This window comes from Labrus mixtus, chromosome 21, assembly GCF_963584025.1.
Source record: "Labrus mixtus chromosome 21, fLabMix1.1, whole genome shotgun sequence".
In the NCBI taxonomy this organism is placed as follows: Eukaryota; Metazoa; Chordata; class Actinopteri; order Labriformes; family Labridae; genus Labrus; species Labrus mixtus.
In genome coordinates this window covers 2,642,690-2,664,703 of record NC_083632.1, presented here as the reverse complement: position 1 = coordinate 2,664,703, position 22,014 = coordinate 2,642,690, and the positions used below count along the sequence as shown (strand labels likewise).

General features: G+C 43.8%; 1 protein-coding gene across 10 annotated transcripts; it reads left to right on the top strand.

Annotated features, from left to right (window-relative positions):
- The first annotated feature begins 371 nt into the window (after nucleotides 1–371).
- fbrs (fibrosin) lies at nucleotides 372–21,037 on the top strand. Of its 10 annotated transcripts, none has more exons than XM_061028133.1 (18): nucleotides 373–2,259; nucleotides 5,592–5,759; nucleotides 7,139–7,165; nucleotides 7,318–7,347; nucleotides 7,560–7,608; nucleotides 8,589–8,940; nucleotides 9,046–9,275; nucleotides 10,444–10,739; nucleotides 10,854–10,898; nucleotides 11,081–11,179; nucleotides 12,553–12,636; nucleotides 12,855–12,893; nucleotides 13,378–13,449; nucleotides 13,605–13,764; nucleotides 14,303–14,383; nucleotides 16,047–16,130; nucleotides 17,059–17,278; nucleotides 18,032–21,037. In XM_061028133.1, the coding sequence occupies exons 1-18, from the start codon at nucleotides 1,954–1,956 to the stop codon at nucleotides 19,620–19,622; spliced, it is 3,933 nt and encodes a 1,310-aa protein (XP_060884116.1). In that variant the 5' UTR covers nucleotides 373–1,953; the 3' UTR covers nucleotides 19,623–21,037. The 10 variants fall into 10 exon arrangements, with proteins under 10 accessions (XP_060884123.1, XP_060884116.1, XP_060884118.1 ...); XM_061028135.1 differs by having other exon boundaries at nucleotides 9,043–9,275; nucleotides 12,568–12,636; XM_061028134.1 differs by having other exon boundaries at nucleotides 9,043–9,275; nucleotides 13,605–13,758.
- The last annotated feature ends 977 nt before the right edge of the window (nucleotides 21,038–22,014 follow it).

Sequence of the window (22,014 nt, the reverse complement as noted above, 5' to 3'; positions counted from 1 at the left end):
ACAAAATGGTAAATAAAATAAAATTTAAAGAAAAAGTAAACTTGAAATGTGCAATATGTGCAATGTGCAGTAAACTGAGTGTACTTTTGAATAGATAGCTTCAGAGTTATTAGTCCAGAGTTCTTGGGGTTCAAACTGAAATACAGTGTCCACATACTTTCTAAAGTTACATAAACATAAACTAGACAGACTAGACTAGACAGTCTCCCCCAGCTTGTTTCTGTGCAAGGGTGTTTATGACAGACCATAAAAACAAAACAGCTGATTTGTCTGGAAAGCTGACAAAATATGATGAGAAAAAAAAAACCTCTTTCCACACGGTGGCAGCATTACACGAGCCGAGCTGCCAACCAACCAGTTTGTCGACTGAGGAAGAAGAGTGGCGCACACAATGCACTGCACGGCTGACAAGGGTTGTGTCTCCCTGATTTTCACGATAAATTTCCAATTCAGTGGAAACTTGTGAAGGTGCAGCAGCGGAGCCGTTTCTGTTTCTCTCCTCGCGTGTTTACACTCTGGATTTAAGTGATTTAACACATCTTTGACTGGAAACGTCGACGAGGGGGTCCAACTTAATCCTAAACAGTGGATTACATTACACAGTGAAGGCTGCATGAAGGAGCTGCCCAGCCCGACGGGGGCTTGGCCGACACCCTCGTTAATGGAAATCGACACCGAGGCTTTCATATTTGGGCCTTGATTTTTTTTTCTTTATGATGGAAGAGGAACCACAGAAGAGATTTGAGTAAATAACCGAGGTGGCGTTATTATATCGGAGATGGTTGCTAAAAATCGTCCGTATTATTTCCGCTTCCTTTAACTGAAAGCTCTTTTTGCTTTGGTTGCTAACAGCTGGATCGGCTAACTGCTAGCTAGCCGGAGTGCTAACGTTACGTCTTTCTTTTGACGCGATGCGAATTCAACCATTACACTCGGCCGTCAACAACTCGGCTGGTGGTGTTACGAAATAAACTGCTCCGCTAGCCTATGCGTATCAGTTCGCTTCATTTTGCCACAGTCTTTACAACCACATTTTGAAGAATATAGTTGTATTCTTTCGGTTGCATTCTTGAATACATTGTGCTGTAATGAGTTAGCTGTGTACAAGCTAACCAAACGGCTACACCTGACCTATTAGCTCAGCATTAGCACCCGACTCGTCAAACTCAGAGCAGACAGCTCACTTTACTCGTCAGATTGAGCTTTATTTATATAAACTGTCAATTATAGTGTTTGTAATTTAACAATAACTCAATGAAATCAAAGCATAACGGTGTGATAATGTCGGATATGTCGCCGTGCTAACAAGCTAACCGTATAATTTCGCTAACAGGCAAATAAATTTGTCAGCGTGTGCAAATTTTTTTTTTTTTTTTTTTTTTTTACGAAATCCTGAAAAGCAAGAATTTGTTTTGAGAGATGCCAACAGTAGCTTTGTTTTTATTTTGAAAATTAACCAAAAAGTATCGTCGTCCTGCTTTGTCTGTAACACAAACATCCTTGTCCTTTTTTTTTTTTGTTTACATGCGTATAACTTGTGTCGGCTGGGATTTCTTGCTAGCACGCGAATGTTAGCCGTCTTGCTAGCACGCGAATGTTAGCCGTCTTGCTAGCACGCGAATGCTAACCGTCTACGGGACACAATCTGCTCTGCCGTGACATCCGTGAGGGGTCCGTGGGTGTTTTAAATTCCGGTGTCGATCTGGGTTTTCGTTCAGATTAAGTGAAATGACTCTAAAATTTCGCCGAAAGAAAGGCACTGATGCCAAGAGACTGTTGTCACAGGACGGTAAATAATAGCCACTGGTTCCATTAACGCCATTTTAACTGGGAGGGCCCTGCCTGTGTTGGTGTTGGTGGTGGGGGTTTGTACTACTTCCCACCTGAACCGGGGACTTGAACAAAGTGCCTTTTGGCCCTCAGTGGAGTTACAAAAGGAAGTGTGGTTTGAACATGGAGGGCCCGAGCAGGAGCACCGGATTCAGGCAGAGCCGACGGTCCCGGTCACAGCGCGACAGGGAGCGGCGGAGGAGGAGAGTGGACCTGGCGGTGGAGAGGGCCACATCCCTGTCCTCAGGCTCCGACCGGGATCAGGCGTGTGGGACTAAAGGTGTGCTGGGACCCGGGGGGAGAGAGTGCCGGCCCGGGTTTGGGAGACACAGGCCTCCACGACGGAGGAAGAGAGAGTCCGTGTCCTGCGAGGAAGATATCATCGATGGCTTTGCTATCTCAAGCTTCATCAGCCTAGAGGCTCTGGAGGTACATTTCCTTTATTTTGACAGCCAATCATCAGCTGTCAAACATCAAACATGAGTGATTATGCAAGCTTGTATAAACAGAGGAAAAGGCAGGTTTATTTAAAGGGCCCATTTCAGCAACAAGGCAGTTCAAAGTGCTTCACACAAGACATCAAAAGCATCACAACAAATAGAATAGAATGACTTTATTGATCCCAAACTGGGAAATTATGGCGTTACAGCAGCAGGTTATTAAACACAGAGTAAAAAACACAATATTATCAAATCTAAACACAATATAATATTAAATACAAAGTAAATAAGTACTAAAAATATAAAAACTAAGAATGTGAATATATACAACCAGGATTTAACTAAGCATTACTCGTCTTAAATAGGAAGATTAAATATGGAAGATTGAATGTAAATGTGCAAAAACAGAGTTGTAAATGGACAGTATTGACGTAAGTTAAAGTGCATGAGTGTAGACATATTATAAACAGAAACTATACAATATAACGGCGAGTAGACAGACAAATGAAGTGAACAAGGGAAGGGAAGAAAACGCATTCAAAGAGGGCATTTAAAAAATCATTCAAACCTTGACAATGAACGAGAAGAAGAAATAAAGTGATACACTTAAGTATCCCCTTGGGGAAATTTGTCTTGGACTCGAAGTGCTGCATAGTAAATAGTAGTTTTAATAAATAAAAACAACAAGAAACAAACACAATTTACATGTAAACAGGAACAGCACATAACAATGCAAACCTAAAAACACAACAACATATATCACACTTCACTCATATTATGCAAGATCTGCATAAAACACAACTTAAGGAGACAAAAGATAAGTAGATATAAGGCCACAGAGAGATGATATTGCACAATCCAGACAACCTTAAGTAAAATTAATCAGAATTTTGATCGACTGGAGTTTTTAAGAACGATTCAGTTTTCATTGGGGGTCTCTGTATCGTTTGTCAGATCGTAAAAGCTCATACTCAGAGAGGAGGATGTGGGACGGGTCGGACAACACTGTGTCTGCCTGAGAACAGACTGATCATAGCAGAATCTAACAGGGAAAGGGCTATAAAGGGAAATAACTTAGTACAAACAAAATGAATGAAAGGCAGCTGTACACAGGTGAGTCTTCAGCCTGATGAATCGCCCCTTTATTATTCCTCCATCATTTTTAAACAACAGGCGTCCCGGATGACTGTCTTTGATCGTTGTCCTGCTTACTTCTCTGAATCAAATCATGCCTTCCTTCATCTAGATGTGCACAATGAACTCCTCAACCCCTGATACCGTTCCTAGCTCGGAGAAAGCGATCCTCTCAGGCCAAACCCCAAGGCATCCCTCTGATGGGTTCTGGAGAGGCCTTAATTATTCATGTTTCTAATTCTGTGAGCTGTTGATGAGCTGCCAAACGGCTTTTCAGAAAATTAAAGAAAATTAAATTCCACTTAAAAGCAATAATGTGACATCAGAGATCTCGTTTATGAAGTGCGGTTGTCTACCCATCAAAGCGGGACGTTAGACTACTTCAGAGCTTATAAACATCACACGTCCATTTTTTCAAGTCACAATTCTCAATCTGATGAAGAGGAAATGATTAAATATCAATTAATAATCTGTCAGGATAGGTCTGATGGGATTGTGTTGATTGCTACATAATGTCAGGAATTAGTTTTGAATCTGCTTCATTAATAAACAGTTCCTCTGTGCTCTCTGCTAAAGTGAATTTACAATTAAAATGAACCACAGAACCACACTGTAGAGTAGTGTGCGCCCCATGTACGGAGGCTGTAGTCCTCCTGGCCGGTGGTACGGGTTCGAATCCGTCCTGTGGCTCCTTTCTCGCATGTCATTCCCCACTTCTCTCTCTGATTTCTGACTCTATCCACCATCCTGTCTCTCTCATAGAGGCATAAAAAAAGCCCCAAAATAAACCTTTTAAAAAATGTAACCACTGAAGACAATGGGTCAGAGTTAGAGGTTCCTAGAAATGAGAAAATAGTGAACATAAAAATAAAATATTAGTGTTTACAGTTGGAATATAGTAATTTAACAACGATGGACTGCAGTCATCATGTATGATTCATGAGCAAACTAGCAGTTCAATCAATCACGTAGACACGTTTACCTGCACTTTAAAGCTGAGTTTTTAGTTTTTATTCAAAATGCAAGTCGATAAGCAAGCTGCTGTATTTTTCATTATTTAGTAATAGACTGCATGTTCTCATTATTATTATTATATTGTGATTAGCGCGTTTCACCCGAAGCTTCCTCAGGTTCACCCAGCACAGATGTTTTGTGTGTGAAAATAAATTATTTTAAATTATCCGACCAAATTTGGGCTGCGATTAACTTTTATTTTCATTGTAGATTAATCCGTTGATGATTTGCACAGTAAATCAACGAGCCGTATGGTTTATATAAATATCAGAAAAGAGTTTAAAAACATCCTTCAGCATTTTGCAGGAAGTGAAACAAGTCAACATCGTAAACACAAAAAAATAAATAAATAGAGGAGTAAAGAAACCAGAAATTAATCACATTTAAGAAGCTGCAATCAGAGAAATCTGTTTGAGAAATTACTCAAGTTGTACTTTTTAAATTAGTTGCTGATTAATGCATCACAGCTCTAAATTCATCCATGCATGATGATGATATGTGTGGCAGTTTGGAGACTACATATCCCCTTTAAATGCTTTATGCTACAGATAAAGAGAGGAATATAGGTAGCAGCCGTGCAATGTAATTTCCGAAAAGTTGCATTTTATTTCTCCTTTGGAAATGTATTTATTTGGATGTTAAATCTCTCTTTGTACACATGAAACACCGGTGTCCAACCTTTTTATAGCTTCAGGGCAAAGCAACACCTCGTCATCCCCGACTGGTCATGTCTTTGAGTAGTTTGACTTAACGGGGATTTTCCCTTTCTTTATAGTCTAATAAATTCTTGTGTGGCCTGAAGAGGTTAATATTCAAATATCTTACTGGAAAAAATGTTTTATTGTGGATATTTGTCAGAGATGTTTTCGTAAGGCTAGCCCTCATATTTGTTGACAAGGTGGATATGAAGATCAAATAATATGCAACATGTCTCCCTCTCTCTTATTGAGTCTTCACACAGACAGTTGTAGAAATAGCCTGATGCAGGATGCTGTATCGCATTATGTCATACCTGTTTCTATTTTTGCGATCACTCAGTGCAGAAATGAGCTCTATCAGGACATTAATGGGCATGTAGCTCGCCTGTGGTCTTTGCCCTGAAGGAAACACATTCATGCTTACTGGTAGATGCGTAAACACTGCTAATTTGGTTTCTTCTTCCTCTTTTATCAGATGGACTGCTCTCTGAAGCCCAGTCAGCGCCCCGACATGCCGGGAAGGAGGAACAAGGGGAAGAGGGGGCCGGAGGAGAATGGCGGAGGGCCACTGTCCGAGCCGGAGGAAGGAGCCCCGCACAGCCACTCCAGCAGCAAGAGCAGAAACAAGAGAAGAAGGATAGAGGTAAACACACGACTCCACCGGGTGCTTTTGTGTTGTGGTTGGTTCAGCTCGTCATGCGAGGCGGATCAGCTACTTCTAAATCAAATACACATTGTTTACGTTTCGGTCGTGCTGCTCACCTGTACATCCTAACCTCGTCAAACCGGTTTTTAACACACATCATGCAGAGGTGTTTATGTTAAACGAGCTGTGCAAGGTCAGTCCTTACAACCAGGAAGAAGACGATGTAATAGGGTTGTCAACATTTTCATTATCGTAAAATCCAAATTAAAAGACACATTTGAATACCTATGTTTTCATCTAAAAAGTTGGCTGCGTCTCACACACCGGTGCGACCAATATATCTGTATAAAATGCTGAAACACGCGCTGTCATTACCACGAGGGCAGCCACTGCACACGACCTCACGTGATCTGAAAATTCATCCCCAGTCGTTGTGTATTGCAAGGTGATTGTACGCTGTGCCGGCATACATAGCGACTCATACATTTAAAGCAAATGGTGGCATATTGTTCCGTAAACAAACCCTGTGGAGCGCTCTTCTGATTGAAAGAGTTCTGTATTCAAGTTAACGAGTGACCTGCAGAGTCGGTGCTAGACTTCCCTGTAACACAATAGAAATCATCATGCAGGAATAAAATTTAAACCTTTTTTTCTTTCTGGGGAAACCCCGCAAAAACTGAACAGCGTCTTATGTAGCGGTGTAGTAAGATCCTTTACGATACCACTGGGTTTGAAATGATACAATCTGCATGATTTTGATGATGAAAAGTACCCAAGCTGTAAAAAAAATCCACAGATCGTCAGTCATGTTTTTAACCAAAACTGCTGCAAAGACAAGAGAGCACTGTCTGAAGACTCTGGCAATGTTTTGGTCCTGAAAATTGTGCAATGTTTTTGTGCAATATAGACCATGTGCAGGAGTATTTTTTGCAATTTATATGAATCCAAACTACCCAATATTGGGTGCCCAGGACTTTGTTTTTTTTTTCAGCTCCCATGGTATCGATAAAAATAAAAATTTTTTAGAAAGATATATTTAGTTTCTGCCCTCGTTGGATCGGACAGCTGAGGAGAGACAGGACATTTTGGGGATTAGAGAGTAGGGGATGACATGCAGCAAAGGGCCTGAGGTCGGATTTGAGCCCAAGGCCTGCTTCGATGAGGACTATAGCTTCTGTACATGGAGTGTGAGACACAAACGCTAGTCCACCTGCGCCCCAAAATGATACGCTGTTGTGTGATTTTTATCAGCATCTTATGAGTTTAAAATTCTGTTACAGTGACAACCCTGTTATGTAAGCATAATCCACACAATCATAGTTTAACGTCTGTACATTTCATTATTTTTTTAAGCTAATATGTATTTTTTTTTCCAGGGACATCCTTTGGAGACCGGCTACATTGTGAGTGTTTCGTACATTGAAGTAAACATGATGATGTTATTTCCTGCAACACGGTGTAACACTCGTGCAGACTGCTTTGAACCTGTTTATCACCTGAAATGTTCCGATAGATGAAAATCATAACGCTGATTTTTCCTTTTGTCTCTTTTTAGTGTGACACTGAGAGTGACACAGGAGACAAGGTGTGTACTGCTGGCTTTGTTATCTTTCTGACATTAATGTCTGGATTAACTTTGATTTGATTTCTTGGTTAAAAAAACAATCAGTATTCTTGAATAGTTTGGGTGCTATAATAGAATGTAAAACATGATGCAATCTAAGTGCGCTGTAAGAAATTGCTTCTTGCTTCAGTTGAGTAGAGATTAAACCAAACCTTGTTTTTCTCTCCATCTAGGCTTCCGACAACGACATGGACCCGGTTTTCACAGTCAGTACGAGGAAAGGTATGACTTCCTGTTTTTCTGTTTGGATCCAAACAGAAATGTACTGAAGTGAATCAAATTGTCTGTAGTTCTTGTGTTTTAGTTTTGCCGATTTTTGTACATTTTCTGCATATATGAAAAAAGCAGAATACACAGCACATCCACACACAACACAGTGTGAAGTAATGTCACATATAACATGACAGATCCTTAAGCAGCTGCTTGTTTACTTGTTGAGTTAAAGTGAAACGACCACGTCAGATTGACAGCCGCTCTGCTGCTGAACACCAGAGTTGTTAACAGGTCATCAAAACTGGGAAATAGTCGCCCTCAAGTTGCTATAAGCAGCCAAATAGTAAATACAGATGATGGTTGTAAATATCAAATTTCAGCAATAATTGTTTTGATGCCTAAGGCCCCGTGTCCACCGAGGGCAGAGAAGCGCCCGCTGTGCGCTCAGGAGCTCTTGCATGAAGCATCCGTCCTGTCTCTATGACAACAGTCTGTTGACAACGGCTGCTGTACGACCAACACGGCGCTGTTCCTTTCTACTGCATGTTTTTTTTTTTTTACATTGTTTATTTCCCGTTCAGACACGGGGCGGATGTGGGTACAAAACATGATCCATAGTCTGCAAAAATATGGGGAATATCACACATTTGGAAAAGAGCGCCAGTGACGTCAACGGCGTCCTAAGGCCCTAAAAAAACTTTTTTTTAATGACCGGAAATTACAGGCAAACTCCTGCACACTGTGTACATTACACAAATGCATCTGCAACATTTCTGCACCTCGACCTCCTCCGCTCTTTGTCTGGTTGTTAGAGACGTAAACGTAACCGTTGCATCTCTCTGAGGAAATAGGAAACTTAAATGGAGAAACATACAGGAGAAACGCCAAACTACATTTTGCTCCATTTGGAGTAAACATAGCGTCACTGTCTGTCTGCACTTTAATGTTCAGGAAGTCAAAAACACTAACTGTTGTCCTCCTCTTCACAGTTGTGGAGCCTGCTCCCGCCAACATGGGCACATCTATGGGCAAAAGCTGCCCGCCTCTGCAGGCCCGTTGTGGCAGCGTCTCCCGGTTGATGGTGACTCCGCGGGTGTCTGGCCTGGAGCGGAGCCAGGAGAAAAACCTGGAGTCGCATTTCCCCGAGCCTCTTTCTCTTTCTACCTCTTCTGCCCCCTTCGGCCTGCCTTCCCACTCCCCGGTCACAGCCTCAGGCACCGTCCCCCGGCCCGGCTCCTTCAACGGCAACGGCAGCCGCCACAACGGCAGCTCCCCGCTCTCCAAACCCAAACCCTTCCTCACATTGCCCGGACGATCTCACTCCATCTACAACAACAACAGGTATGAACACTTTATGAACCACCTGAGTTTGTTTTGTTTCATATAAATGTGGACATGATTCTTGATTCTTTCACAAACGCCTTTTTTTTAAAAAAAATTTAGGAGCAGCACCCCCGTCAAACCTCCATCTTCTTCGTCTATTGCGTCTTCCTCATCCTCCATGCGCCCCCCAACGCCCTCCACCAGTGTGTCGCTGCCCTACATCAGGGGCTCAGGATCCTCAGGGCCCCTCAGGCCGCCATCCCGAGCCAGCTCAGGGGCGCTGTTCACGTCTTCACCGGGCCTGCCTCCCCCTCCTCCTCTGCTGCAGGGACCTTCTCACTCCAACGCAGCAGGTATGATAAACACAAACTGCTCTTTTCACTCCTGTCACAAACTGTTGTTGGTGATACAATGACTTACATGTTACTAAAATTAACCTAACCCAGACTTCCTCTGGCCGATGTGTCGGTTTGTCTGGGCTGTGGAGGAAGTTGTATATTGATGAAATTGTCTGAGGATTGCGTTTAAGACTCTTATTGTAGGTGCAGACTGGAGAGGGTGCACCTTAAATAATTTGATGTTTTTGTGTGTGTGTCTGTAAAAAGAACAGCTGGGCCATTTAATAATCTCATACAGGACCATGAGAACATGTTTGGCTGACATTGATGATGAACTTTTTGAAATTTTGATTGATTAGCCAACGTGATAAATATGGATATTGATCAGTTTACATTTCTCTCATCCCTAATAGCAAGTGTTAAAGGCAGAAGCTAATAATAACAATAATAACGTTCTTATATACGGCGGCTGTGGCTCAGTTGGTAGAGTCGGTCGTCTCTTAACAGGAAGGTCGAGGGGTTCGATCCCCAGCTCCTGCAGCCACATGTCCGACGCGGCAAGACACTTAGGTTGCTCCAGATGCTTTGTCGACTTTCTATGAATGTGCATGAATAGGGTTAGTTACTTCTGATGGTCTCTTTACACAACAGCCTCTACCATCAGGATGTGAATGTGTAGGTGTGACCTGAGGTGTTGAAGCGCTTTGAGTAGTCAGAAGACTAGAAAAGAAATAAACAAGCTCAAGTCCATTTACTATATTTAGAAACGTTTTAAAAGTCAAAGCTAGAAATGTCTTCACAAAGGCAGCAAAAAGAAAACATGCAGGTCATAAGATTATAAGCAAAGACGAGGATAAATACAATTTATTAAAGATACATTTCTTTTAAGTACGAGTAAGATTCAAGTGAAAGCAGACGCGCCTGTAGAAGATAAGATGTATCGTCACAGCCCGGCTCAGAGACTACAAAGGCGATGGTGCAAGATAGTGTTCACAAGAAGTAAATTCATGTACAAAAAAACCACAAGTGAACAAAACAAAAAGGGAAGCCAGAGAGTGTGAGAGACATTTGACCTTTAACTCTCTTTTATGTTGCACTTAACAGCCAGTCTGTGGTACGACTGTGATGTGAACGTTTCCTTTTCAACGCTTTCTCTCCTTTACTTTGATACCCTCTGCTATAGAACAAGAAATATTACGTCAAAACTTAAACTCCCACTTCTTGAATTCACAAGAGCGCGAGGGCAGACGCAGCGTCCCCGGGGCTGAAAACAACTCGTCGGCTGCGGGACGCTCCACTCCCGGCGGTCCGTCTGCATCGAGCTCCACGGCGGGTTCGTCGGGCCGGACGTCTCAGAACCAGCCGAGCATGCCGCCGCTGGCCTTCCAGTTCCATCAGCACAACCACCAGCACCAGCACACGCACACGCACCAACACTTCACGCCCTTCCTGCACCCCACGGCCACCGCACCGCCTCTGGTGAGACGATTTCCCCGCTGTTACTGCTGAACATCTGTGCTGTAAAATTCCTGTGTGGCTGAAATGTGGACAATTGTCATGTTTTAACCCACGCACTGCTTTTGTTTTTTTTAGTTTGATAAGTATCCAGGCAAAATGGACGGACTGTACCGACACCCTGTGAGTACTTTTGTAATCTTACTGATTATACAGCTGATTAAATAGTAAAAAAGAAGGGCTCAGGATATATTTAATCTTTACTTATAGGCTCTTAAACTGCTGAAAATATTCTATTGGAAGTATGAAATGTTAGTTTAAATTGTTCAGTTGGATTCTGACAAGGCGTCTGTGTGTCTTGGCAGTTCTTCCCTCAGTACCCTCCGCCCTCAGTGCCGAGTATCCAGCCTGTGATTCCTCCCACCGGGCCTTTCAGCTCCTTGCAAGGAGCATTTCAGCCAAAGGTGAGAAACACTCTCCGTGCATCTTTTGTGTTAATTACTCCTGGGTGTCCACTAAACCTCAGGGGGGGTTGGAATCTCACATTACCTGGTGAGTGTTCATTTCGACACCCACACCAAGAAGTACAGCTGATGAAAATACGAGACGCGTTTGATAACAATTAGGATTAACCACGGGGTGTCAACAGGCGCTGGAGGAGCTCTTATGCTGTCACAGCAGGGGAGCATCAGGAGCTGAGCAGCGACTCGAGCTTTGTGTGTTTCCCAAATTCTGACGCTGTTTAAAGTTAGTTTGGATGAATGCAGCTTTGGCAAAATAATCAAAATGTGCAGCTCTAAATAAAAGGGAATAAAGGATGAAACCCTTTAGTCATAAAATCATTCAAACTACCTGCAAAGCTTGACCGGCCCTATTCAGACTGCATTTTTCAAGCGGCAATATTTACGCCCCTGAGACCTTTATCCTTCAATGTGGAGGCGTAAAGAGGGGGACCGTCTTTAGTAACAGAGGCGTTACAAAGGCAAGGCGGCTTCAGCGATGTAGCGCAGCTCTGTGTGTGCGTGCATGTCGGACCGCAGGAACTTTTTAATTATTCTAGGAACGGTTGGAACCCTCTTTTCTTTTTCTTTTTTCATTCCGCACCGCAGGAATTATGAATTATTTTAGTTCCTAGAACTGCATTTAGAGGAACCTTTTTAGCCCCTGGTACCATGGCGGTGCGAATGCAGACAGAAAAAAAAATCCCCATGGTGTGAAGTTCTCAGGGAACTCCCTAGTGGATAGTTTGGTCCCAAAACATGTCATGTGGAGCTCCGACTGTGCCTGTGAATTCACAGACTTGGTACACCGATATTACACCGCCGCAGAATCAATATGAAAGTACAGAGACGTGATGACGGTTGAGCAAAGTTACAACTCTTTAAATCCATGTAAAAATAATGAATGACTAAAATTGAGCAAACACAGCAATCAAATCAATTTCACAATATGACAAACAGCTTGCACGCATTTATAATTAGTTCTTAATAATTTTGGTGTGAACAAATCTTGTGATGGAGTGGCGACAGTCTGACCTGATAGCTTAACACGTTTCCCTTTAAACTTCTATTAAAAGAAACATAGCATGTTTCAAAAATTTCAGCTTTTACCTTTGATGCGTGATTATGTGTCTCGGCTCTCCACTTCTGATCAGGTCATTAAAAATGCATTTTGAAACCAACTGTAAACAAGGCAAGAGCTGGCACTCTGCTCTTCCAGTGTCAGTTACATAGTATGATCATGACCCAACACGTGGCGCTAAGAAGAAGAATAAGATCAGATGTGAATCAGCTGTAGATCAGTAGGGTTGTGTCTGATGGTGCTGTGTGTGTGACAGCCTCTTGTCCCTCAGGGAACGGGTCCAGATATATCCGCACGACTCGGGGTTGTGCCTCACCACCTGCAGCCCAAAGACCCACGGGTGAGTCTAACATGCGCACCTACAAAACATGAACTTTTGCATCATTCCTCTTGAGACGTTTTCCAATAGAACTGTTTAGATGTCACCAGCCAGTTGAAGGTTAGGATGTGCTACAACACGGGCCTCGTCAGAGCAGCTCAGAGCAAAGAGTAAAGAGTGCAGAACTGTTCCTGAGAACTGTTGATTAAAAGTGGTCTCACACTTGTGTTCTCTCGTAGCTAACTGATCCATTTGGGACATCGTTGAAAGTCAGTAATGTAAGCACCAAACAGCTGTTTTCTTTTTGAATCCCTTTGGCTCCTTAAAACCTTCAGCCTGTTTTTTTACTTTCTCACTGCTTCACTCACTCTTTGCACTAATCTCACTTGTAATCCCGACTGCTACTGATCTATGATCTCTGCCCCCCTTGCACACCCAGTTAGACATCAGACCCAGAAACTACTGGCATGTAGAATCTGTGGTTATAAAATTTCTCCTCCTGTTAGTTTTTTCTTGTTTCCCTGCAATTTTTTCTCACCTTTTTTTTTTTGTGTACATAAATCCAAACAAAAAGCTTGACAAGGCAACTTCTTTTCCAGCTGGATGAGTAAAATCTTGTGTAGAAGCTAGGTCAGATATCTCTGTACAAGAAGAAGAAGAAGAAGAAGAACATCTGACTCTGTGTGCAAAAGGCTTCAAAGTTGCACATGGCGAGATTCACTGAACGACTTAGTAAACCCCTGTGATCTTCTTTCTGTGCAGAAACCAGGAAAATGGTGCGCTATGCATGTTTATGTGGCCTGGATGATTCTAAGCCATCAGAAAAAAGTCAAGGTATGTGCCTCTTAGTTATTAAACGGCGATATAGAGAGAGAAGAAAGCGGTTGTAATCAATACATTTAATCAGGGGGAAAAAAGAGAGAGGTTTAAAGTGGAAGTGCCGTGTCCCCCCCTGAATGCCGTAAATTGTTCTCCTCTTGTCTTTTTAGCTGATGCAAGCTGATCCTCACAAGTTGGACTTCCGTAGCGACCTGCTGTCTCGTTTTCCTGGAGCTGGAGGTCTCGGTCCCATGGGGCCCATTGGAGGAGGACTGCCTCCCACTCACGACCTGACCAGACCTCCCAGTCTGTTCTCAGCTACAGGTTTATGTCTGGACACTTTCTTTCCACTCATGTTTAGTAGTCAGAATGTGAATGTATTCTTGATTTGATAAAACTTTTTAAAAGACTTCCCAGTTGTGTTCAACCCCTCGATTTGTCTTAAATGTATTTTAAACGTTGCATTCAATGCCGGCATAGTGGGGTTTGCTTTGTTCTCGTGCAATATTTTGGGGCTTTCATGCCTTTATTCAGAGGAAAGTGGATAGAGTGAAAATCTGGGATTAGAGCGAGTGGGGGATGAAGTTTGTCAAATCAGAGAGTCAGAGTAGAGCGTGAACCGGCCTTTGAGTATAACCTCTCTACATGGGCTGCACATTGTAAACCGCTAAGCTATCTGACGCCCTTTTGGTTCAGAATCTAATTGTGTTCTTTTAAAACATCACAAGTGTCGTACAAATAAGTATCAACAGGAGCGGCGCGAGGTTTCACAGGATGAAGATGAAGCGTGTCGGTAGCTCTGCTGTGCATTTGATTTTGATTCCTGATGACATTTTTTATTTATTTAACCACTACTTCTCTCCCTCAGGGCCAGTCAATCCGTCCTCGGCTCCCTTCATCTCTCCATCGGCGCCGCACTCCTCCTTCCTCGCACCGACTGCACACTTGGGTGAGAGAGAGCTTCAAAAAGGGGGGACATGGAAATGTCACTCATGCATCACAACCGATCTGTGTCGCTGCATTTCCCAGACTGCAGATTTCACTTTGATGTACACCATTCATAAATTAAATCCCCCTTGGTTTAATCTTTTCTAGCCGTTATGAAAGATGTAACCGCAGCTGCAGTTGTGATGATGTTATCAAAGGGAAAGTGTTTCTGTTAAGAACTGGCTCAAAGTAAGCCACAAAGAAAAAGGTATCACACAGTAAACAAGCTTTAAAGGAAGTACTTTTTTTTATAAACTAAAGTTAAAACATCTTAATGTTATGCCGCGTCTAGGTTAGTGGTTCTCAACTCGTCTAGCCTCAGGATCCACCACCAAATCGTGACCCAAATTTGTGATGGTTTTTCAACCAATCAGATTTATTTTACTGACAAATTGAGCAGTTTGGACCTCAGTCGGTACAAAACATGTGACAGAAGCAAGAAACAAAAACAAACATGATTAAAAAGCGCCTCACAGGCTTTTCTATACCAGTGTTTTTTCCAGGCACACATTCACGACCCACCTCTGGGTCCCGACCCACCAGTTGAGAACCACTGGTCTAGGGGAAGCCAAGGCACAACATGAACAAAGACCCAAATCCCTCACTTCCCAAGCAGCAGAATGTGGTTTATTTTGATGAATTAGAAAATAAACAAGGATACGGACAATTTGAATAACTAAGGATAAGGGTGATCGGCGTCCAAACATAAACAAAACCGAGGCCAACTTGGTGAAACGAGCTAACCCGATACATAAAACAGGAAAACAAAAGACAGCCAACCTACCTCCCTAACCAACCAAAAACATGATAAACAAGGTTAGAGTAATAAGCGATTCACCCCCTTCTAACACAAAACCAACTAAGAACAGATCTCTGCAGCCTACGATTGGTAGCAGGAAATTGATCGGCCAACGATTTACGTAAAAACGGAAACAACACAGCGAGCAACACAGACTGTAATACACATTACGGCTCACAGTCGTAACAATAATTATGTAAGTCTGAGTGTTGTGAAGTGCAAACCAAACCAGCTGGTGGAGAGGAAGAGAGGATGAACAGCTGAGGCCTGGTTTACCTCAGCGGCTCTGCCTATTGGCTGCTGAGCCAGGAAGTTATGCTGCATTCAGGTGCTCCTCGGATGGTTCCAGTATTCTGACTTCAGTGTGTTCCCGGGCTGTCAGTTAGGAAAGTCTGAATGTTGTAATGACAGCAAAAAAACAGCGGGCGGGGAAGCCGTAAAGAAGATACATGATTGTCTCCGTTGCAGGTTATATTCGAGCAAAAAGTCGACGTGCAAAAACATAAATTTATAAAAGAGTATATTAGCATTAGCAAAAAACACCTTTTGCCCCCAAAGCGATGATGAATATGACGTCAAGTTGGAAAGTCTGGCTTCCGAGTTGTTCCGACTTCAACAGGTGTTCATGTGCACTTTCCAAACCAAATTTTGACGAAATGATTTTAAACCAAATCAACCACATTCAGGCAGAGAGGGCAGGACGTCACTGTGTTCATGTTCTCACATTCTGACTGGCTTTAGCCGAGCTTTTAAACTGTGTTGCAAGTTTAACACATGAATGTTTGTCTGACGCAGTATTAATGATTTGTGACTACGTTTTGTTTAGATCCGTACGGCCGATCGCCGCCCTTTACTCCACTGGGAGCCCTCGGTTCTGGTGCCTTCGGAGGACTCGGCAGCCCAACACTGGGTCAGTCTTAACACTCCATGTCGTCTTGAAACACAAAGCTCAAAGTTTGAGATTTCATTCAGCCTGTCTTCATACGGATCCTTACATGTTGATAGAGACAGCGGCCGTTGAATCACACCTATCCGGGTTCACGTTGCCAATCTCTTTCAATCAGAGCCACTAAATTGGAAAGCAATGCATTCTCATATCGTGCAGGCCCTACTAAATCTGAGATTTTATGTTGTTCATACTCGAGTTTGGTTTCCTGAACACCCAGCCCTTCTGACTTTCACTCCAGAGCAGCACAAACATGTCTACGTTGGCTTAGTCTGCTTTACTCCTCTTTCACCTCCAACTCAGCTATCACAGTGAGAGACGCGTGTCGATTGGCTGTTTAGGGCGCCGGGCTTTGTCATTGATAAACAAGTTCAGGATTTAATGCATTAATTTGAGTCGCTCTGCAGACTGGAAGCTGTTCAAATCAAAGTCCAATAAGAGAGCATGTTTCAGGGGGTTTGTTGGGAGTTCATTTGTGTCGAAACAACTTAACCGAGCTCGGGCAGATTGTTCATTACACTGCACAGTGCTAAACCACATCAGCTACAAAAAGGGATTTAGCATGAACCAACTTGTTTTGGATCAAGACTCCCTTTGTGTAACAGAAGTTGTTCATTCAAATACAAAGCACGTTAAGATTTAAAATATGAACTTGTACCACAGAGGAAAAGTAATTCTTGCTGCTTTTATCATACACAACATGATGATATGATTCCTAATGTAAGCCTGATGTAAAGCTGGTCTAAAGTTCAACATTTGGCGATGGAAGTTTTGTAGAAATGATCAAAATTATATTCAGGAATGTGAAGATCAGAGAAATGTGTCCCAATCTGTGAAACATCTTTTACATTTCGTTGTTTTCTTACAATGAAAAAATATTTTTCTTCCACAGCCAACTCTGTGTTTGGTCCTAAAGATCCATCGCCCAATGTCGTCGGAGGCCTGCCCACCCCCAATCACCATCACGACCCGTGGAACCGTCTACACGGCGGCCCGTCCGGCTTCCACGCGGGCCCAAGCTGGGCTAAAGGCGCGGACAAGCGGGACGAGAGGGATCGCGGGAAGGACGGAGAGAGGAGAGATATTCCCCACATCAAGGATGAAAAAGACAGGTATGGAAATCAGCTGGCTTATGGTCATAACATGACACCTCGCAACGACATTAAAAAGGTCATTAATAAAACACAAAATAAACTGAAACGTCTGAGAAGACGAGGGGGAAAAAAGCAAGGGAGGATATAGTTGGCAACCAATAGTGCTGAAGTGCATCACGTCACAAATGTCATCAATTTATATTTCAGAAATAAAAACACAAGATTTTAATTATCACCATGTTAGAGGAAAAGGAAAAAAAGGGGCTGATGGTTTATGGTGCGTTCCATTTCATCTCAGAAGTCGGAAATTCTGAGTTTCCGGTCTGATACGTCATACGGGGTCCAACACAAAAACACAACAGTACAGTGTGATACAGACAGTCGAGCACAAAATACACACATAAACATAAAGGCTCTCAAACACCCATCCGCCCATGTATCCCTCCCGCAAAGCCACAGCACCCCACACAAAGTCATCAGAGGTAGATGCACATAGTGACATACGCAATCAAGATATTAAAGGGGTAAGAAGACATCACCATGAGAAGCAGCAACATGGTTTTGTGAGAAAAGGTAGCAGTGATTTCTTAAAAATGTGTAGTGAATTTATTGTTCTGATGTTTATAGGTAGATTGTTCCAGTCAGAGGGAGCTTTGTCGTTGAATGCTCGTCTGCCGATTTCTTTATTGGTTTTGGGAACAAGAAAAAAAGTCTGACATTTAGCATGAAACCTCGTCATTTTCTAACTTCTTTTGTGTTTCTTTTTTGCAGAGACAATATGCTGTACGGCCGACAACCTGTGAGAATGTCTCCGGTCGCCCCCTCCTTCAAGCCCCGCAGTAGCACCCCGGTCTCCCACATTAACGGCCACAGCAGTTCCCTGGGAGGGAGCGGCGGACCCATCGAGGACCTGACGCGCAGCCTCAACAGAGACCGCGAGCGAGACCGAGAAGGGGACAAGAGGCTAATGCAGACGGTGTCCTCCTCGCGGGGGCTTCCTCTCGGCTCTGCGTCTTTAGTAGCAGACAGGGACAGGCCGCGGTCTTCCTCATCCTCTGTCCTCACCACTCCCCCGCCCTCCAACCGCTCGGCCCCATCTCCCCTGGACCTTTACCCCCGCTCCCTCGCCTCGACGGCACACAACCACCACAACGATTCGTCGCACTCGCAAAGAGACAACAACAGCCTCCCATCTTCCTCGGCGGCTTCCGCCTCCGTCACCTCTTTGTCTCAGGCCAAGAAGTCTGACCGGACTACAACGCCCGTCTCCAAACCTCCCCTGCTCCTCCTGCCTGTTAAAGTCAAAGAGGAGCGGAAGGAGGAGCCGGAGCACATCCCCATCACCCTGCCTCCCCCGCCTCCCAACCACAGCTTCGAACGCCCCAACAGCCACCCGCACCACCCGAGATCTGGCACCCCTTCCTCCTCTTTATCGCTGACTCCCACTCCGGGTGTTCCTCTCATGCAACACGCGCCCAACCCGCCTCCCCATCAGCACCATCAACACCTCTCCCTGCTGGACCGTTCTCGAGCCATCGAGGCGTATCTGGGGAGCCAAGCAGGAGCTGCAGGGTTGATCATGGGTCCAGGAGGGGAACGTTTCGCCCATGGTCCGGGCCAGGGGCCGTCGCAGGGTCCACACAGCTTCACCTGGGACCCCTGGAGGGAGCTAGCGGCTCAGCAGCAACATCAGCACCGCAGGGAGGCTTTGGCACTTCGTACAGACCCTCACCTCGCCCTGCGCTCTGATCCACATTTGGCCCGGTTGCTCCAGCATCAGCGCCTTCTGGAGGCGGAGAGGGCTGCGGCTGTAGCGGCGGCCAACCCTCACCACCCTCAGACATCTACCTCTAATGCTTCCTCCTCCGTCGTCCGCCAGGAGTTCGGATTAATGGCTCACCACTTTGAACGGCCTCACCACCTCGGACCTCCGGGAGGCGGGCTGATCGACGAGGAGCAGCGCGCCCAGATCCTGAGGGAAGACTTTGAGCGGGCTCGTTACTTCGGGATGCACCCGCATCACCCCGCAGGCGCCCACCTGTCGGGCCCCTCTCACGCTGCTACTGCCGCTCACCTGGAGCAGCTCCACCCCGGCCTTCTCTCCCACTCCCTTCAACACGGAGCCTCCCAGCACCACGCCGGCCTCTACGCCCGCCTCGGCCATCTGAACCATCACCACGTGCCCAACGGCATCCTGGCAAAGACCCCCGCGGGCTTGGTGGGGGCCCTGTCGATGGGGGCGCCGCCTCCACTTATTCCGTCCATCACCAGCCGCTCGTCCACGCCTCCGCGCAGCTCTCGACTCGGAGGACCGGCTGATCTGGCTCTGTACGGCGCCCACAAAGACGGGGAGTCCAGATAGTACAGGGACAACACTGGAGGAGATGAAGGGAAATGTCAGGATCACCGTGCTGCTCTCAACCTGCCCCCTTTTTCCTCTTGCTGACTAATAAGCCCCTCCCAGTTACACAACAAACCAGGTCAAGTCCCCCTCTGAACAGGGCGGACACAAAGCGGCTGGAGGTGACGTTGGGGAGGGAAATGCAAGACTTGGAACATGCGCAATGGTTCTATCAGTGCAATTGAAAGGTACATGGTTTCTGTGCATCCTTGGTGTATTTTTTTATTTTGTACTGGCTGTTGGTTACTAAAGTAGTCAATTTCAGAAGCTGTATGAAGAGGCAGAGGACAGATTTGTTTTCATTTGTCAGGTGAAGTTTGATCCATGCTCCTCAGCAAAGCTCCAGGTGGATTGGAAATGACTTCCAGAGAGGGATGTACACTGTGAAAACAAAACAAGGCAAGGGGTTCATCCTGGGATATGTTCAGCCCTATTCTGCATAAATCAACCCTCTTGGAAAAAAACGGTGGTAAAGTGGGGTTTTCTGTTTCTGTCTTTACGTCTTTTTGTCATTGTGAAAAGACAAGATTACTGATGAGACCATTTTTTTTACTGAAGATTGGTAAGCATCGCACCTCAGTTTCCTGCTTTACCCAAAAATCCAAAACCCCCAAAAACCCCAAAAACCCCTACAAAGCTTCACTGATGAGATTCAACCCCCTTTTTGCTCGTTTTTTTTGTTTGTTTTTGTTTTGTTAAAAATGATGAATGGCAAAATGAACTGTGCTACGCTGTGTGAGTGAACACAGTATTTTAGAGCTTCCTGTTACTGTTTTCCCAGTCTCCTCTTGACTATATATGTGCAGGACCAGATTATAGTAGTCTAGAGAAATTGCCTTTGTAATTATTATTCTTAACATTAATTATCTTCTATAATAATAAATATATTCACTGTTATGTTATTTGTCTTTGTTTCGGGTATCAACCAGTACTCTCTTCCCAGGTAGTAAATCTGTTTCAGATCATGCAAAAGGCTCGCTTCACGGAGACTTTGTAACGCTTGTGAACATGAAGCCGCATCCATTGCAACCCCCCCCTGGCCTCTTCAAGGATCTCATCTATGACTGTTCAGTGCTGAGAGGAAGGTTTGCCTGTGTGTCATTGGTTGTGTGTTATATCCATTTGGGACTTTGGGAGCCCTGTACATTGAACTGTTGAAGTTGTTTCATCAACTAAAGTAAGTTATATACATGGATAAGTGGGACATCTGCTGAAGAACTGAAAAAAATATATGTACTTGTGTCAAAGGACAATTAGACAGTGGGTATCCTGAGAGGGAAAAGACTGGGTCGATTATTTTAATATGACCATTTTATACCTTTCAAACCCCTCCCCTAGAGACCACAAAGATTAATTATTAAATGAATTGTTGTTTACTCTGTTGTGTGAGTCTTTTGTTCTCTTTCTTGTTCAATCAGCACAACATATTTGTTTTGGGAAAAATACTTTCTTACTTGAAACACCAATCTGTAAAAGAAAATGAAAAAAAAGAAACATTGGGAATATACTGACACATTAAATCGTTTATTTTGGGGGGGGGGGTGCTGGTGGCCTAGTGGTTGGTGCAAGGAGGTTAGAGTCCTGCAGACAAGCAGCCTGAGTTCAAATAAGACCTGTGGCTCCTTTACCGTATGTTATTCCCCACTCTCTCTCTTTGATTTACACTCTGTCCTTTCTCTACAATAAAGGCATAAAAAAGCCTAAAATTATATCTTCTAAATGATTTATTTGTTGGACCTACTGTCCAATGATCGTATACTCTGATTTTATCTCAGAAAACTAAGAAAAAAATATTCTGACCAAGCAGTGAATTTCTTTTGGGTTTTTTTCAATGAAAAATTTCGATAAACGTTTTTATGAATAAATTAATATCCCCGCTAGACTTTAAGACACATTCTGGCAAATTTCAATTACCCTTAAGATTAAAAAAGTATATTTTATATTCACAAAAATACTATAAGGACATTTTAATCATCTTGCATATAAATAATCTTATGTTAGAATAATAAAAGCAGGGTTTCCAGGTACGTCATAGGCTTAAATGGTAAGTTTTGCACATCTCCATTTATGAAACATCCTGTTCTCTTTTATTGTAAATATATTTTAGCGGGGTTTTACGGGTTATATATTTCTTCTGAGCTGTGTGGAAAGATGTACAATACAGCCGCAATATAATTATTAAAGCGATGATCTAAACATGTTTTAATTAACCGGTTATATTTACTATTTAATCAGACGGGGCTCTAAAGAAATAACTACAATCCGGAGTATCAACATTTTAAGTGGCGCGCTCAACGAGATCTCGCGAGATTTCATTCTGGTCTGTACTTTGTCAGCAGCAGCGGTCCTCCAC

Coding starts and splice junctions, on each gene's coding strand:
- fbrs (XM_061028132.1), top strand. CDS start 1,954: ATGGAGGGCCCGAGCAGGAGCACCGGATTCAGGCAGAGCCGACGGTCC. Junction 13,765..14,302: donor GTTCTCAGCTACAGGTTTAT/GTCTGGACACTT, acceptor TCTCTCCCTCAG/GGCCAGTCAATCCGTCCTCG. Junction 14,384..16,046: donor CGCACCGACTGCACACTTGG/GTGAGAGAGAGC, acceptor CGTTTTGTTTAG/ATCCGTACGGCCGATCGCCG.